The sequence below is a fragment of the Gymnoscopelus braueri genome (assembly GCF_963280865.1).
Source record: "Gymnoscopelus braueri genome assembly, chromosome: 15".
Lineage (NCBI taxonomy): Eukaryota > Metazoa > Chordata > Actinopteri > Myctophiformes > Myctophidae > Gymnoscopelus > Gymnoscopelus braueri.
In genome coordinates this window covers 31,808,969-31,826,581 of record NC_137620.1, presented here as the reverse complement: position 1 = coordinate 31,826,581, position 17,613 = coordinate 31,808,969, and the positions used below count along the sequence as shown (strand labels likewise).

General features: G+C 43.0%; 1 protein-coding gene across 1 annotated transcript in view; it reads left to right on the top strand.

Moving 5' to 3' along the window:
- Nucleotides 1–17,613, top strand: part of LOC308102213 (adhesion G protein-coupled receptor L3) — a gene marked incomplete at its 3' end in the record, with an annotated part of 320,985 nt that overhangs the window by 116,222 nt on the left and 187,150 nt on the right. Inside the window, exon 4 of the mRNA XM_080451813.1 lies at nt 2,395–2,608. Coding sequence (XP_080307939.1) covers nt 2,395–2,608 — 214 coding nt within the window. The remainder of the gene's footprint in view (nt 1–2,394; nt 2,609–17,613) is intronic.

Sequence of the window (17,613 nt, the reverse complement as noted above, 5' to 3'; positions counted from 1 at the left end):
AATATTGTGTCAGTTTCTCCTAATATTTTGTATTTATTTTCGGTTTGCCTCGCCACGTCTTGTAGTGGTACAGAGCAGGCCGTAAACAGACTGAAAGGATCTGCAAAGGGTGACGTTGCATGGAAGCAGCTCTCATGAAACGTGTCCCCGCCCTCACAATTCACTTTCAATTCGAGTTACTCTCTCTAGGCAACAAGGTGAAGAACAGCATTGTCTAAGCATCAATATAGCAACATTAATAATTGTACATTATTGTGTACCCTAGGTGTATGTGAGTGAATGTATTGTACGTTTTTAGTGCACACACACACACGCACACGCACACACACATGCACGGGCGTGTGCACACACAGGGCCAGTCTATCTGTCCGCTGTGATAAATTGTGCTGGAACACTGTTGTCCAGAGGGGGCTCCCCCAACACAGACACTTGTGTGAAAAGGGTGTTTATGAAAATCCATAACTGTCACTGCACTGCTACGGTCACTCAACGCAACGTTTACGTTTCCTGCTCAGTTTTTCATTTCCACTGTAAACACGGGAACTCCTCCAGCCTGCCGTGTGCGTGCATGCTGGTGTGCTGTGTGTTTGTGTATTCATGTGATACGCACGCACTCGTGTTGCCTAGAGAGTCACGCGCATGGGTGTGTGAATAATTCTGCGTCAAGGAGATGGAAAACAGGAACAGCCGGACCGGCAGTTGATGCTTAGTCTCATATCGCTTGAGACTCTGCAGTCAACAACAATGAGAATTTTGACTGCTTTGGCTGGGGGAATCAAGTGGCCCCTTTTGAACCCCCGTCACCTGCCCCTGTTTTGAAATGGAGCATCTCATATAGCAGAGCCAGCGAAATAACGATCTGATTGGGTATACTATGGTTCATACATACATGCCAGTCCAGGAGGGACGTTATAATGACGTAGATCAACTATGCGCTCGCTCTCTCCATCTCATTGTTTCTCTCTTCGCCGAACATCCGTTTTGATGAGTGCTCTCATGTAATCTCCCTCTAAAGAAGCTGCAAAAGCTCAGTTTGATTCCATGTATTTGACCAGCAAACTCTCTCTGTCTTTCTCTCTTAACACTTTACCTGCCAATCACGAGTATAACCGTTGATGAAAAATACACCCGTTTACTGCCAAAGTCTGCCATCCACGAGTATAACCGTTTTTAAAAAAAAAGAAAAAAAAACTTTTTTTTGTTTTTTTTTTTTTGTCTTTTTTTATTTTTTTATTTATCCACACAGAACCAGAGATATCACGATCCAAAGATTTCTAGCTCCATTCACTCCTTGGTTAACTTATTACTTTAAAATCCTGTATCTCGGCTCCTGTGTAAAAAAAAATTAAACACTGGCACTGGGGGAAGTAAAATAAAAAAACCCCTCTGGCAGGGAATGTGTTAACTGTTGCTATCTTCGCCTCTCTCTATTAGTCATTATTTCGCTCTGTCTCTCTTTGTCTCTCTCCCTCTCTCCCTCTCTCCCTCTCTCCCTCTGTGTCTCTGTCCACCACCCGTGCCATCTGGGTCCCCTGTGCCATCTCTCAACCCTGCCACTCCCAAACACCCAGAGTCCTGTCCACCCACACTTAACTCTAGACTCAGAGTAGGCCAACTGCTTGCATAATGTCTCCTTGTCAGACCTTTTTGACACTTAAGCCTCCTCTGCAGGTCTCCGGCATTTGTCCTTTAGGAGTTTAAACCTGATTCAATATTCTGTTCAATATTTATATTCCGTTAGAATTGTCAAACGATGGCCTCAGCAGGGGCTATAACCACCTTTATTTTGAAGCAACACTGTTGTGTGGAAACTGACAAGCAGTACTCAAGCAGAACTTTTCCAAAGGAAAATACAACTGACAACTTTTTTTCCACAATAATTCATACAGTTAATCCATTTAGACCGGGAACGCAGCTATGTGTCCTTTTAAGATTTATGTGGGCTATTCAAAAATAGCAGATATACAAGCTCATAGCGCGGCACCGAGTGCCACGCTATGAGCTTGTAGATCTGCTATTTTTGAAAAATCGTGAAAATGTTGTGCACATCTTTGAATACAGCTACTTTTAAAGCGAACATTTGTAACTCAAATATTAGCTTCTGGGTATCTCTGGAACAAAACATTTTGAGATATTTTTTATATTTTTATATTTTTATATTTTTGTATTTTTGTATTTTTGTATTTTTGTATTTTTGTATTTTTGTATTTCTTATGTAAAAAAAACAACAACTATTAGGGTTTAGAATCTGCCTCAGGTCTTAATCGGTTAATAACACACGCAAAATCACACTACTTATAGACCGTGTGAGATTTTTCGCACAAGCCATTGTACTTCCTTTTTTCCTGTCTCGTCTCGTCTGACATCACTTTCTCGCTGTTTTCTCTCACATAGCTTTCAGTCGTGCGCCCATCCCCATGGCGGTGGTAAGGAGGGAACTGTCATGTGAGAGCTACCCCATCGAGCTGCGATGCCCGGGCACCGACGTCATCATGATCGAGAGTGCCAACTACGGCCGCACAGACGACAAGATCTGTGATGCCGACCCGGCTCAGATGGAGAACACGCGATGCTACCTGCCGGATGCATACAAGATCATGTCTCAAAGGTAAGACACACAAGGTTCTTTTTTTTGGGTGCTTTTTTGTGCTTTTTACCTCTTTTCCCCCTCAATGTAGTCGTTATGCCAATTTATTCAATGTCACTGCTGTTGTATCCTACTGACTCACCTGCCATTGAGGAGCCTCCACCGGGAGGACGTAGAGCCTTCGTCCTACTCCTCCCGCCCAACACTCCCCGCTGACAGGTGCCGCCCCAGCCCGTAGGAGTACGTGCAGTGACATATGTCGCCCTCCCCGCCCGGCTTCCTTCCCCTGAACACACAGGCCTATTGCGTTCGTATAGATGCTCGACAAAGCCGGATGCTCCACGAAGTGTGATGTTCTTTGATGATATCAAAGCCATACAGAATGAATCTGGGTGAGCGCTGAATCACCTGAGATATGAAACGGGGGTAGTAGATGTATTGGACAAGGAATATATCAAAGTAAAAAAAAAAAAAAGGAGAAGTTGTATGCAGCGTAGGATATACGTATGTTCTGTTATTCTTCCTGACTGCCAGGAAGAATGTCAGTCGGTCAGGAAGAATGACTTGCAGTCTGTCTTGCACATGAGCAGGTTGAGTAATTATCAATCTTGGAACTTATCGGCTTGTTTCTGTTGGACAATTTAGCCTCTGAGGGCCGGGGACAATGTTCCTTTGCCTCTCTTGTAACCAGTGGGTATCCAGGCCAAAATGTCCTCTACCATGTGTCAGTCATAGTTAACAGTCCAATTAGCAACGTGGTGTTTTAGGTACAGATGTCGTTCCGGCTAATGCATATGAATATAGCCATTGTACATCAAGGAATGATGCTGAAATACAGCTGCTTCTATCAGCAGCAGCCATGGTGGTTCCGCTACAAATTCTCCCCTGGTCAGGGTGTCCAGACGCTGTCTCTAGGGCCCCAAACCTTGGACGAAGAGAACGTATCTAAGCAAGGTTGAATCATTCTTTTATTAGCACTCGGGCACTTTCTACAAGCCCTGAGAAACTCACATTTTCTCATCCAGACAGACAACACCCAACGGTTTATCAAATCAGCCAACAGGGGTGTACAAGATCCAGGCAGTGTCTGTGGTTAATACAGCAGCTCCTCACTTGGACATTTCCCCACTTTGTGAGGCTCAGGTTTGTGAACCTTCTGTCTGGCAGAGTTGTGCTGCAGATCTCAGATGGAAGCATACGAGAATTTATACTCGTAGAATATAGAAGATATACTAGTAGAATGTAGAAGCAGCTGGAAGGGCCGCCTCTTGTGATCATCCAGAATTCATGGAACCATAGTTCCACGCAGTAGCTCTTGTAGCACTTGTAGCACTTGCAATCAAAATTCGTTTGAGCATTATTATCTTCTGTGATTGGTTACATTTTCAATCCCTGTCATGATTATCATTGCCACATCCCAAATGCCATCTTGTATGCCACGCGCTGGGATTCAGAGCATTCACAATCACGCATGCTGTTAGTACAAATAAGCAGCCTATTTTACAGATTTGCTGATGATTGCTGCATTTTGTTGTGCAATTTGTAAAAGTAAGCTTCTCCATTTAGTGAATGAATTGTCTGCTTCTTCTGGGGGGAACAGGATCTTCAACAGAACAAGGGGAAAATAAGACATTGTGATAAGTGCTGTTGTAATACAACACCTGACATCAATTGAGCGGAGATGGAATGAATTGCATCTCTCGAGAGGAGAGATGCGTTTCCACTTTTAAACTAGATACTTCTCTTTTTATTGATCTCTTACCTCTGAAGTACGTTGTTCTCGCCACTGCATGTGAAACACCACTGTTCACGTTTTAAATTCCAATACATTCTGCACAATATCTGACATGATTTATCATAAGGGCGTTGATAGACTGATCCAGTTGCAGGAATAAGAATAGTTGGGATGACAAATTCAGGTGTATTTTCAAAACTTTCCTTCTCTTGATGAGTGACAAATTGATAAGCCTTACACTGTCTGTCTGTTTTAAGCATGATGGCTCAACACATGCAATTTTCTGTGGAATATAATCCCCATGAATGTTATCCCACCATGCCTAGCTGTAAATTCATATCAGTCATAAATATTTGCCTCGGTGGAAATCAATGTACATTTTAAATGATTTGAATACATTATCTCTTATTTGTGTAAATAAATATTCTCTCGGTGAGCTCTGCTGCCAGATATGAGTGTTTTGAGCAGAGTTATGGCTATGTTGTGCAGGAACCCCCGGACATGGAGACCTATTTGTCAGGGCAGACAGAGTGTGGGCCCTGCTGCACTTGGGCGGTGATTTAGGGGTATAATTGATTGCCGACGTTAAGTTAATATACAAGTATCAGGGATTTAACCCATTAAGACCTGGAACGCATCTCTCATTTTTTGATTTGAGCTAAAAAGCATTATTTTATACTTTGGCTATTCAAAAATAGCAGATATACAAGCTCATAGCGAGGCACCGAGTGCCGCGCTATGAGCTTGTAGATCTGCTATTTTTGAAAAATCGTGAAAATGTGTGCAAATCTTTGAATATATATATTTTTTATAAGCGGACATTTATAACTCAAATCTTTGCTTCTGGGCGTCCCTGGAACAAAATATTTTGAGATGGGGGTCCGCGGCCAATTACATATCATGTTGGGGGTCCTTGACATGAAAAAGTTTGAGAACCACTGACATAGTAACATAAGTTTTTTCAAAAAAAGGATTTATAATACATTTTGTAGAATCGGCCTCAGGTCTTAATGGGTTAAGCATGCGGGTTGTGATCAAGACAAATACAAAGTGCTCATGCCTTGCAGACTAATTCTGTGCAGAGGACTGTAAGTCTTGGGCTCCTTTTGTTGATTTATTGCAGCACTTGGGAGCAAAATGACGACCCCCTGTCTCTGAGATATCATTCTATGCATATACATTAGCTTAGAATGATCATCACCGTGAGGTCAAAACACCCTTGAGCCCTCAGAGTGGAGACGGGCTTTATCTAAATTGCTCTCCGGTGTTGGCATGCTGCTATTATTTCCCACCCTAATGTTCCATTTTGGATGTGATTCTCTGAGAATACTAATGGGGTAACGCGGTGCATTGTCTTACTGCTCCTCTTTGCTTTTGAGTGTGGTACAACAGAGGTGAGATAATCACTGGTGTGAAGAGAAAAAAAAGCTACTGATTGGGGCAGGGTGGGGTGTGTGGGGGGGGGGGGGGGTTGTCAGATAATTGATCCATCCTGTAGCTACCGAGTTCTCCCGCCGCCCACTCAGAATAGAAACCCCAGCAGGAGAGAATCAACGGTTTCCTGCAACTGTCAAGAACACAAACCTAACAAAAGCCCCTTGCCAGGGAACAGTGGGTCTTTTTAGCATCACAGTGCCGACTGGTGCGACTGGGGGCTGATTCAACCGGTTTCTAAAAGGTGACTGTAGCATAATTCAGAGCCAGGCCCGCTTTTGTGTCTTGGAGGGCAAATTGGAGAGTGGATGAAAGTTGTGAGCAAAAAGGAGGTATCAGAGTGCGGCTCGTATTTGTGGCTAGGCGACACAGGCATTAGCATGCAAAGGTTAGCGCGACAACGAACAACAATCCCCCCCGCCGACCGTTGCAAACGGCGAACTGTCACAGCTGTTGCCTAGGAGCCTGGTGGTGGATAAGCTCATTAGGGCTGCATAGAAGAGACAAACAAAAAAAACACAAGAAAACAAACCATCCCCTCTGAAGAGAGAATGTGACTTTAGATTATGTTAAGGCTGTCACGCATTGAAAAGTCGGGACAGAAAAGCCGAATCACCTGCCATATTTGGGTTGTGGATCACGCATATCATTTTTTTTGTGAAACGATAGTGTGACAAAAGGGTGGAGGGCTCACGGATGCTACGCTAACTTTAATGTTTTTTTCCACAGACTGCATTTTTGATCAGAGTAGCTCTGTCTTATGTGAACAACGTTGGCACAGTATTTAGTATTTTCTGGGGGAGAAAATATTATTGCAAGTGAGTCACAACATTGAGTTAAATCTATTCACTGTCCCTGTAATATTCAAACACTTCCTATCCTATTCATTTGGTATGGTTTTATAGTGAGTGCATATCAGCATGGGTGCACACTGCACAGCCTGCAGTATGTGCATCCATAGTGCAGTTCCCCCCCCCCCCTGTGTGATAAGTCATCTTCCTGGCCATGGCTCCTATGCCTCTCCCCCCCCCCCCCCCACAACTCTCAGAACTTTTCCTCCTCTGGGATTTAGTCCATTGCTTTTTTTCCTCTCTCCCCCAGCCAGTTGCACCACCTGTCTCCTGCTGGCACCAGTTAGGTTTAGTGAAGGACATTGTGCAGTAGTTAGCATTCACATCCCGTCAGAAGAAGAAGAACGGGGGCTGCAGCCGGCTCAAGCCTGTGTGTACCGACAGGCTTGGATCCATCACCGGGCAAATGCCCTGCCATGTCATCGGGTCCCCAAGAGCTGTCAATACGCATTTAGCCAAACCCCTCCCCACACATACCCCCCCCCCCCCTCCCTCCTCCTCGTCATCAGCCACAACAAGGAATGACCATTTATATTCAACAAACGAAAGCCCAAAGCGTTACCCGCTACCCGTTCCAATTTAGGTCACTTATACGAGGGCCTGTTAGGTGTGTGCGGAGCTCCTTTAGCAAGGTGTTTGGTTCCATTACGGTCTTTTAAGCGAGGTCTAATAGCGCCCTCACATCTGAATGATAGCTTGCTGCTGAGCCGGTGAGTGCCTGTAATGCATCTCAAAATGAAGGCTGTCTCCCATCGCGCTGTGACAGGATGAAATGAATGGCTCTTAGTCATTACCCATTCCCGCCTGCGTGCCTCTGCCATTATGCGTCTGCAAGAAAAATCCCACTGCTGCTTGAAGAACACGTCACCTATGAGCATTGCTTTATAAGCGGGAGAATGATGCTGTAATTGAAGCTATTGACATCATTTGCCCGGCGATGGCTCACACAGTGACCGGACGACGAGCTTTGTTGAATGCTCTTGCACCGCATCTCTTTCCAGGACTGTCCCCCCTCACCTCTGTCCGGCACTCGTATCTCATGTCTCCTCTCGTTGTTTCAATATGCTAGAGAGAAGCTGGGCAAAACATGACACACCACAGCTAGCCAACAACACTGCCCGCTTTCTGATCAGAGGCCCAGCATCTGTGTTTCCCCAAGGCACGGCGGCCTTCATGGTCGGTAATTACATGCTATATCAAAGCTGTATATCACGCAGCATCTCCGCAAAAGTCAACGAGCACCCAGAGGGACAGCTGATAGCTTTGTGTGTCAGGCTGTGTGGATGACCCCCAAAGCATAAAGAGGGTCACAGCGGGAGAGACTCCCCTCTTCCCCAATTCTCCTTTCTCTCCGTCCCCACCCCTCTTTCACTCTATTCCATTGCCTCTCTTTTATTGTATTTCATTGCCTTATTTTTCCTTCGGTTTCCATATCGCTCAATCACCCTGAGAGCCTTGCGTTTCTTGATTAGCGGTTTCAGTGGTTATAGTGTTTAGACTCTCATGTCACCTTTACGTTTAGTCTCAAAATGAGTTAATGGGGAACTTGCAAGGTTTTGACAGTTTGTAAATTTGTATCTACACATCTGGGATTGTAACCTGCTGACCTTGTGTAAGCAGTAGGCAGTTGACAACTTGCCTGTTAATGAGTAACAAACAGGTCATTATCCACATTGACACACATAGTGCACAAATGCTTGAGACAAATGAATCATCCTCTGCAATTATAAAATCGCGATGACAGAGGGACAGGAATGAAGGGGAATGAGGGAGAAATAAAGGCTAATTGTACTTTATCGCTTGACTGTGTTGCGTGAAAAAAATGTCATTTTTCAGTTGAAAGCACATCACTTTTGCCAAGGACACGGTCGTGCAACAAATTATAATTAGCCTTGAAGCGATGTTGAACTTTGGTATAACCTTCGGCTGTATAACTACCTTATAAGCGTCAAAATATTGTTGATAATATGCTGCGTCTGTGATGGAGGAACCTGAAGAGATTCCATTAACTCATTGTATGTGTGGTGAAACAGGTCTTTAAATCAACCTTTTTAACATAATAAAGAAATGCAAACAAAGTGAATTCTACCAAAATACTGTATTTAAAGAAAACGGTCCTAGTGGCCTACGTAATGTGGGGAAAGTGAAATGACTATTCACGTTATGTTATCCTTGATGGAAGTTCTCTAGCGCATTCACCCGAGTGCCACTGCTATTAAGCGAAATAGATGGATGTTTTATCATAATGGAAAAATCTGCTTTGGTTCATGTTCCTTTATCTGCACATTTCTAGATGTACCTATTTCACCGTACGGTGACAGTGAGTGGAATCACTGCTTCTGGTTCCTCAATCACAGAAGCAACAGAAAAAAAAGGTTTTGGATAATATTTGGACTTATATCATGCCCAGTTACTGTATACTACCCAAGATGCTACCAAAGTACGACGATCGCTCCAAACAGACTGGATGATTCCTTACTTCTCACCAGTGATCTTTTCCATCCGGTCCAGGCCTCATTATCCTTGGCATTTGACCTGATTTCAGAGTAGAAGGATTTGATGAGATATTTAGTCGAGGGAGAGCGGGAGGATTAAGTGGAAGAATCCCCCTTCACTTCCTGCGCCCATCCTCAGCCAAATCCCCTCATCTCAAGCGGGATGCTGTGTCATGAGAGAGGATTTTTAACTGACAGACTCTCTCTCCCTGCCTCCACGCATTCTTTTGTTGATAAATCTACAAGGAAGGGAGGCACAAGGACATCTGAGATTTTTTCTCGCTTATTTATTTTTGCTTTCATCTCCTTGTTTTTGCCCACTCTCTAGCCTGAGAGCTTGTCGTCATTGGTGCTTTTCACCACTTGCTACATCACAGTCTGTTGCCATGCATGCTTTTCTCAATCGTAGGTGATGAAAGTAGCAGTTCATAATAAGGCTGCACGTGCATTGTGGTGAAAATATGTGATGTGCGATAAGCGTGATTTTCAACCGTGATATGAGATGTGATAAAACTAAAATGTATTATTTTAAGTGCGTGATTTCAATGTGTCTCTCATTGTTCATGCTGACCGATCTGTTCTCAGTTCTCACCTTTGCCAACAAGTAGTGCTGTCACGCTACTGGAATTTCTATCATAGATGCAATACCTTGAAAAATAAACAACATCGTTTGAGAACATAAAATATAGAATACTAGTCCATCCATACCCGGGGATTTGCGCAGTTAAAGTATTTGCAGACTTTTAGTTATGTATGGGCAAGGCCTGTGTTCGATGTCTGCCTAGCTGCAACAGTTCCAACACACACACACACACACGCACGTGTGCGCGACCCGTTGCCCCGTTGTGGACCCACAGCGAACACGCACACGCGCGGCCGCGGACCCGTCACTCTCACAACCATGAGAAGTTGAGGTTTAAGCTGTTTGAGTTAAATAAGCTATGTGTGCTAATAACACAACCTGGGTTAGAACATTGCACATGTAAAGTGCTATAAAGATGATATCCAAAGTGCCCTCCTGCTCATAAAACGCAGTGTGTATGTGGACACGGGCCGTAAATGAAAGTCCTTTATGCGTTTGCACTTTGCAGCGTTCTCTGTGTGGCAGTGACCGGCACACAGCAGCGTGCAGTGCAGTAATTCCACACATGCGCAGTTTGATCATTCCATAGCTTGCGGGGCTGTAACCATGGCGATGGCTGTAACCGTGGCGACGATAGATCCCATAGCCCGAACTCCGAATCTCCGGCTTTACTTAAAAACACTAATAAACAGCTTACATTTTGGGAAAGTGAAAAACAGCCGTTGTTATTTTGAGCGTGGGCTGAACATCTGACACAGTACATACAGAAAATGACATTTCTGATATCATCAGTACACAGAGAAGACTGCAACCACCTGTCTAATACACATCTTACAAAATCTGTTTTGTAAAATTTGTTTTGGCTATTTGGCTTATAAGCTACTACTTTGTATTGCAACCCTCAGGAAGAATTGCAATTACTTTTGGTCAGTTTGAGTTTTGGTCAGGAAAGTTACATTACAGAACACAAATAAATGATCATTTGGGCATAAAGACAAACCAGAATGTTTTTCTTATCCAAGATTCATTGGTTTGTTCAAGTCGTTGGTGTCATTATACCACAATGAAAAGTCCTCTGGCTGTGTGCCTGTATTCAACCATAATAAAGCACTGGCTATCCATAAAGGGTAGATTTTAAGGAGATGTTTTACAGTGTTGGACAGTAACGAAGTACATTTACTTGAGTATCTGTACTTTACTTGAGTATTTGGGGATTTTTAATGACTTTCGCTCCACTACATTCCAAAGACAAATATTGTACTTTTTACATTTTTAGGAAAAATAAAAAGTACATTATGAATTAACCTGTGACAGGTTGTGAGCTTGTAGATCTGCTATTTTCACTATTAGTGATATTTTTTGTACTTTGTAATTTGTACTTGTAAATACTGAAGTATTTTTAAAGCAAGTACTCCAGTACTTTAACTCTTGTACACATTTGACAGATTAACGTTCACTTGTGTGAGTAATATTGGGAGTATCTAGCTCAAGTACTGGAGTTGAGTACTTTGTCCACCACTGATTTTAAGGAGATGATTTTATTGATCATTAAACAAGGCAACTACTGTATTAGAGTATTCAAAATGCTTCTGTGCCAGTATTGCAGTTTTTTAAAGAAATTGGCAACCCTCTCTTTTTGATTTAGTTAATGTTTGTTGGCGTGCCACGGGCCCACTTCCTCCTAGATAATGATCATTGGGTATTACTCTTGTATAGCCCAATTATTATTATTTTTTCTTCCAAAAACAGTACATTTAAGTGTTGAAAAGCTGTATTTATGTTGACACATCCAAACAGCTCATTAAAATACTGGATTCAACTTTGTCTCACCAAAGGATTACTCTGGCTACCCGGCTGTCTCCGCTGCCAAATGGAAATGAAAATCTTTTTAAACCAGTGGTTCTCAAACTTTTTTATTTCAAGGACCCTCATAACTCTGAGAGTGTGCAAATGGAACCAAATGTACCATTATTGGTCCATTTGGTTCCAGTACTCTCTCTCTCTCTCTCTCTCCTCATTTGGAACCCCCTCAAGGAACATTGAGGGTCCATGGACTCCACTTTGAGAACCACTGCATTTCAACACTTCTCTCCAATTAGCAAAAACTGCTTCACAACAACAATGCTGGCGTAACTAAAATAAAATAAAATAAATAATGTATTGCATTTCATTAGGGCTTTGCACTGGTACTGTACATGCATGGATTATGAAGAAGTTCCACATTTTCTTGACTATACATATCTTATTTGTTGAGATTCATATCAGGCATGATTTGTTGTGATACAATTCAATATAAATAAACATGCACAGCATCCACACACACTTTAACCACATCAAATGGCCTAGTTAAGTAATGTCATGAAATGAATAATGAAAACAACATTACAAAAGTATGAAAATCATAGCAGTGCTTCTTGAAGACCACAAAGTCAACATAATTATTGTCAAAGGAGTCTCAGAGATGAAGATGGCAGAGACAGACGGCCAGGGTTGACACAGGGCTTTACTCTGCCAGAACAGACCAGAGAGCGGTACTGTCATTATCCATGCATAACCCTCAAAGCCATCCCCTCTAGTGGGTTCCCCTTGTTTAAAGTGTATAAGCACTTGAACTCCCAAAACAATCAATGCCAGATGAATTCATGCATGACTTTAATGTGGGGAATTGCAAATAACCACATGCAAGCATGTGGTGCCTCTATTCTGCATTACAGAGATTCTAATAGATTAGTGGTCCAGGAGATCTTCGTTTGGGACTGGATGGCAACTGTGCTGCCAGGGTTAGGAAATGTAGGCGTACCTGCATACCTACACTAAAATGCCTGCACACATACAGTGGTGGAAAAAAGTACTCAAATGTTTTACTCAAGTAAAAGTATCAATACTGCAATGTAGAAGTAGGCTACTCCGTTACAAGTAAAAGTCCGGAATTCAAAATTGACTTGAGTAAAAGTACAAAAGTATTGGTATCAAAATGTACTTCAAGTACCTAAAGTAAAAGTACAAAAATGTTTGAAAATAGCAGATCTACAAGCTCACAACGCGTCGCGATGCGACGCGTTGTGAGCTAAGCTTGTAGATCGGCTATTTTCAAATAGCCTAATAGCCTAGGTATGAAATAGGGCTAAAGTGGTCAATGTCGGTGGAATACAAATATCAGTGTCGAGTCAGTTCCCCGTGCTGTGCGATTCTTCTTGCAGTCGTAAAGTAAGATCTGCATTGCTTACTCGGCGTACTTCGTTGGGAAATGGTAATTTCCGCCGAGGAACAATGGGTTGTGTTGTGCACCTGACAATTACGGAAACGAAACATGATCGTTGAGCCTCTGCATTGAAATAGTTGTGCGCCGCGGAAAAACAAATGGACAAAGAATGAAAGGAGGTTCTGCTGCCTTCGCCAAGTAATCCGAGAGAGGGTAATAAGTAAAGAAAAGCTTTGACAGAAAGGGGAAAAAGAATTCCCATCTGCGCTATAGCAAACATAGCAAAGCAATATGCACATTTTAGGGTTCCTCAGATTAACTCGGCTTCTGTTTTCGTCTTTTGTTTTCTACATTTTTCCGTAATGTTTTTCTTTTCTCTCCCTCCAAATGTATGATGTACCTCCGTTGGATGACATCACCTGGCATTCATTTACCATCCTCTCATTTTTCAGCCCTGCCTCCCACCCGTCTCCATCGCTGGTTTTGATAAGAACCTGCTGCATTTCCATTCTTGCCCAATTATGTGCAGTAAATTTACAGGCTGGCAGACTTAAAGGGATACTTCACTTTCGGGCCGGGGAAACATTTAAAAAATATATTAAAAATAAATGAAAAAAGTAATGGAAAATTCATGGCCCCCTCACGCATTAGAGTGTCCTACTAATGTGTGAGGGGGCCTTTATTTTGCCATAACTTCTTTCATTTCTTTTTAATATATATTTTTAATGTTTATTTTATGTGAAAGTGAAGTATCCCTTTAACCTATCCGCCTTCGGGCCGCCTGGGTCTCCTGACCTGGCCCTAATGCACCAGAGTGTGTGGGTGATTAGGTGGAGCAGGAGGAGGCCCCAACGCTGGCAAGCGAGCGGGGTGGGTTTCGGCGATGTTTTCAGCCGTCTGCCCATGCGGAGCGGATTCACATCTCTCAAGGGATGGAGATAAAAGAGAGCCGAATTGGTGGTTTGAATCAACCGTAACCACGTCCATTTCGGGTTTCTGAGCTGGATGATGCCCCACGGGGCGCTATTATGCATCGGCAAGTTAAACGCAGACACGGAGCAATCCAAAAGTTCGAGAGTTTTAGAATTCCTTATTTTATTTTATTTATTCATTTCTATTCTTGGCTCGCTGCATGTTAACCCTCAGGAAACATTTCTTTGTTTTTATCTGATGTCAGATTAATAGTTGATGTCGCGGTGGTGGTTGAAACACGGGGAGTTGTAATGTAATCCAATGAAATGAAACGGGGGGGAAGCCTCAGTCCATTTGCCAGCCAGGGGAGTGGGTCTCACTTGGACGAGGCCAAACGGTAAAGAATGGGTCTAATTCAGACAGGAGCAGGTGGTTAGTCGGCGTGCAGGGAGCAGATTCTTCGCTTGTGCGCTTTTTTTCCATGTCCTCCATCTGATGTTTGCCTTCCTCTGCTCAGAATGTGTGCCATCATCTTTTCATCTCTCTGCTTCTTCCGTTGCTTAATTGGCAGGTGGGAGTAGCCAACACACTCATTTGATGTGCACTGGTTCTCAAAGTGTGGTCCTTGCAGGGGTTCCAGGGGATCCCCAGCTGAATGAGCTATATAGCATCAGTCTAACCACTTTAACCCTATAGGCTATTTTCCAAAAAATATTTTTTCCCTACATCAAGCAACGTGAGAGACAGTGGCAGGCAACTTCTACTGACCTTTGACAAAATGAGCTTGCTTTTCATCTCTCCTCCCAGACGGAGCAAAAGGAAGGGAGGAAAAAAAACAATCATGCTGATTGCCGAGTGATTCATAAATCATGTTTTAAATGATTACTCGAGTTTCTTTTGGCTTTTTTGACTCCCACGGCGCAACCCCTCTGGCCCAAGTATCACTTTGTGCTGTTAGAAATTCCTTGCCTAATCACTTGTTGGTACTGGGAACATGCTTTGATTGATAATTATGCAGGAGTTGTATACATGTAACTAACCTACATGATATACAAGACCCATATTCTAGCTTTAGTCTGAACTCATCATTAAAATGTACCGATTGACACTTTGACGTTTTTGACCTAAAACTAAAAAGACCTCTTCACCCATTTTCAATCTGTCTTCATATTAAGTCCATTTTTGTCTACCCCGTCTGTGTCTCATAGGAGGGCTGTGGACAGTTCAGAAACATGCCTACCAGTAACATCACTGATGGGGATTCCAAGCAAATAGAAACTGCAGGCTTTCTATTCCTGGAAAGTTAGCATGCTATGATAGAAGCCATTGTTTTTGCGTTACTGAAAAATGTAATAAAACACTTGAAATCTTGTTTGTAATGACCAAACCTGCCTATCGATGATGTCACTGGTAGGCAGGTTTCTGAACTGTCCACAGCCCTCCTCTGAGACACAGAGTGAGAAGACAAAAATGGTGCCAAATTATAATCAGCATTAGTGACGACCAATTATATGAAGATTCCTTTAATCATGTCTTCAGGGTAGCGTACTGATTCCCACCAAGTTCCATGGAAATCCGGCCAAATGTTTTGCTAAAAGTCAGACTTTGACCTTGATTGTGACCTTGAGCTTTGACCTTAACCTTGTCAAGATACATCCTTGTGGTTTTATTCAAGCTCATCTTCGTACAGTTTCTGATTATTGTTCTCTCCCCATGTCTCTGCTGCTCCAAATGATGCAGTGATGGTGAATCATTCATGAGCACTGCACACCTTCTCTGTGTGCTGTTCCCGAAGTCAAGCTTCCAACGCAGTGCTGCTAGCCCTCTGGATGAGATGGCATGACTGTCCTGTTTTTCGCTCACTCCCGCACTGTAGTACCGCGTTAAAGCGCCTGTATGCATATGTGATTTCCTGTATTATTTATGTATATTTTTTGCTCCCCCGAGTGCTGGGCGTCGAAGCCATGACGAGGCTGCAGTCAAACGAATGAAAGAAATGCCCCCAGTCGCAGCTCAACTCTGTTATGAGGCACTCATACTCTGCTTCTCGTAATCCTCCAAATCCTCTTCTTTTTTTCTCTCTTCTCAATTACTATTATACTTGGAATGCTGCTTCTCTTGTCTCTCTGGCACTCTCTAGGTACAGTACGTATCTATTACTGTGCCTTATTTTTATCCAGTGCCCCCCTTTCCCCTCTCTCTCTCCTTCTCAAATGTTTTCTGATGCGCTTAAGGTGGACATGGATGAGTGGCCATATGCCCAGTCCTGTGCTCAGGAGGGAGAGTGCATAGGTGAGGGTGGGTGTGTGTGTGTGTGTGTGTGTGTGTGTGTGTGTGTGTGTGTGTGTGTGTGTGGGGGGGGGGGGGGGTGCGCCACCTGTTTGCTTCATAACCTGGGCAGAAAAGTCAAGAGAGCGAGACGATGAACAGCCTCACTTTCTATTTTCTACCGGACCCTCTCTCTCTCCGTCTTCCGACACATGGTGGACCGTTCCCAAGGGCTCTGTCATAACCAGGCCCTGTCTGGTTCACCTCTGGGTCGCCAGTCTACTCGCTGCTCCCTCCACTCAATTCTGGCAACAGCATGTACTTATAATTGTGTTTAAGATGTCAGCGGCACAGGTTTCCCCAAAGTAACGCTTTCCAGACAAGGCCATAAAATGGGATGAGAGTTGGCTGTGTGTGTGTGTGTGTGTGTGTGTGTGTGTGTGTGTGTGTGTGTGTGTGTGTGTGTGGTTAGAGGTGTGATTGCTTTCACAGACCTCCAGAGAGCCCTGCCTTGCATGCTTTTATTTTAACAATCTCTTTTAAGGAGACAGGCCTGGTTTTGAATTAAATGGATTGGATGTGCGTTAAAACTTTCAGATCGTTTTGGAAAATCAGTGCCCTGTTTATGGAGCTAATACATAAACCACCTGAACCATGGTGTCCCTATTCTGGAGGGAACATTCAGTGAAAATAGCAGATCTACAAGCTCACAACCAAGACATTGAGAAAACAGGATAGGGGCTAGAATATAGACTAGAGAATCCAGTCAAGGGTTTAAGTGGTAATAAACAGAAGCCTCCCTGTGTTTGATCACAGGCTAGTGGACTCTGCTGTCCGACCATTTTCCATGGTTGATGATATGAAAGGGGACGCAGTGACTTGTATCAATCTTAATGCTGGAGAAACACTCCCCTGTTATAAATGTTTCATAGTGTAATTGCATAATTCACTTTGATCGAGCCCATGCACACCGCTGAATATTCATTACGACTGGTAGCACTTGAACTTTCAAATAAATACGTGAGAAAGTTATCCATATGGAAATACTCAGTGTGCTCAAATATTGATTTTTTTCTTTTAAATTTTTTTACATTTTATTAAAGGTAGGGTAAGTGATATGTTTTGGTTAAAGCAAAAAGTATTTTGTTAAAAGGTTAAAACACTATATTCTGATAGTAATCATTGCTATAGAGTGTTTTTTCAGTAACAGATGTCTCCCTGTCTCTCCAGCTCTTTAATAAACAGAAAATACATTTTCCGGTAGGTGTACTATCAGAATATAGAGCTATTTAACACTTATTTTAACCAAAGCAAATCAAACCCTACCTTTAACTGTTGCATCCCTAAATTACGGCGGTCATGATTTAAGATTACTTCACCTTAATATGCGTTTTGTGTCCACTGTCTGGTCACTGCCAGTGTCACTTTGTGACTGACATGGATCAAATGATTCTGATTACTTTTGGTCAGCTAGATTATGGAGGACTTCCTCATGTAATAACTATGACCTTTTACACTTATTTTCACAGCATGGCTCTGATACAGC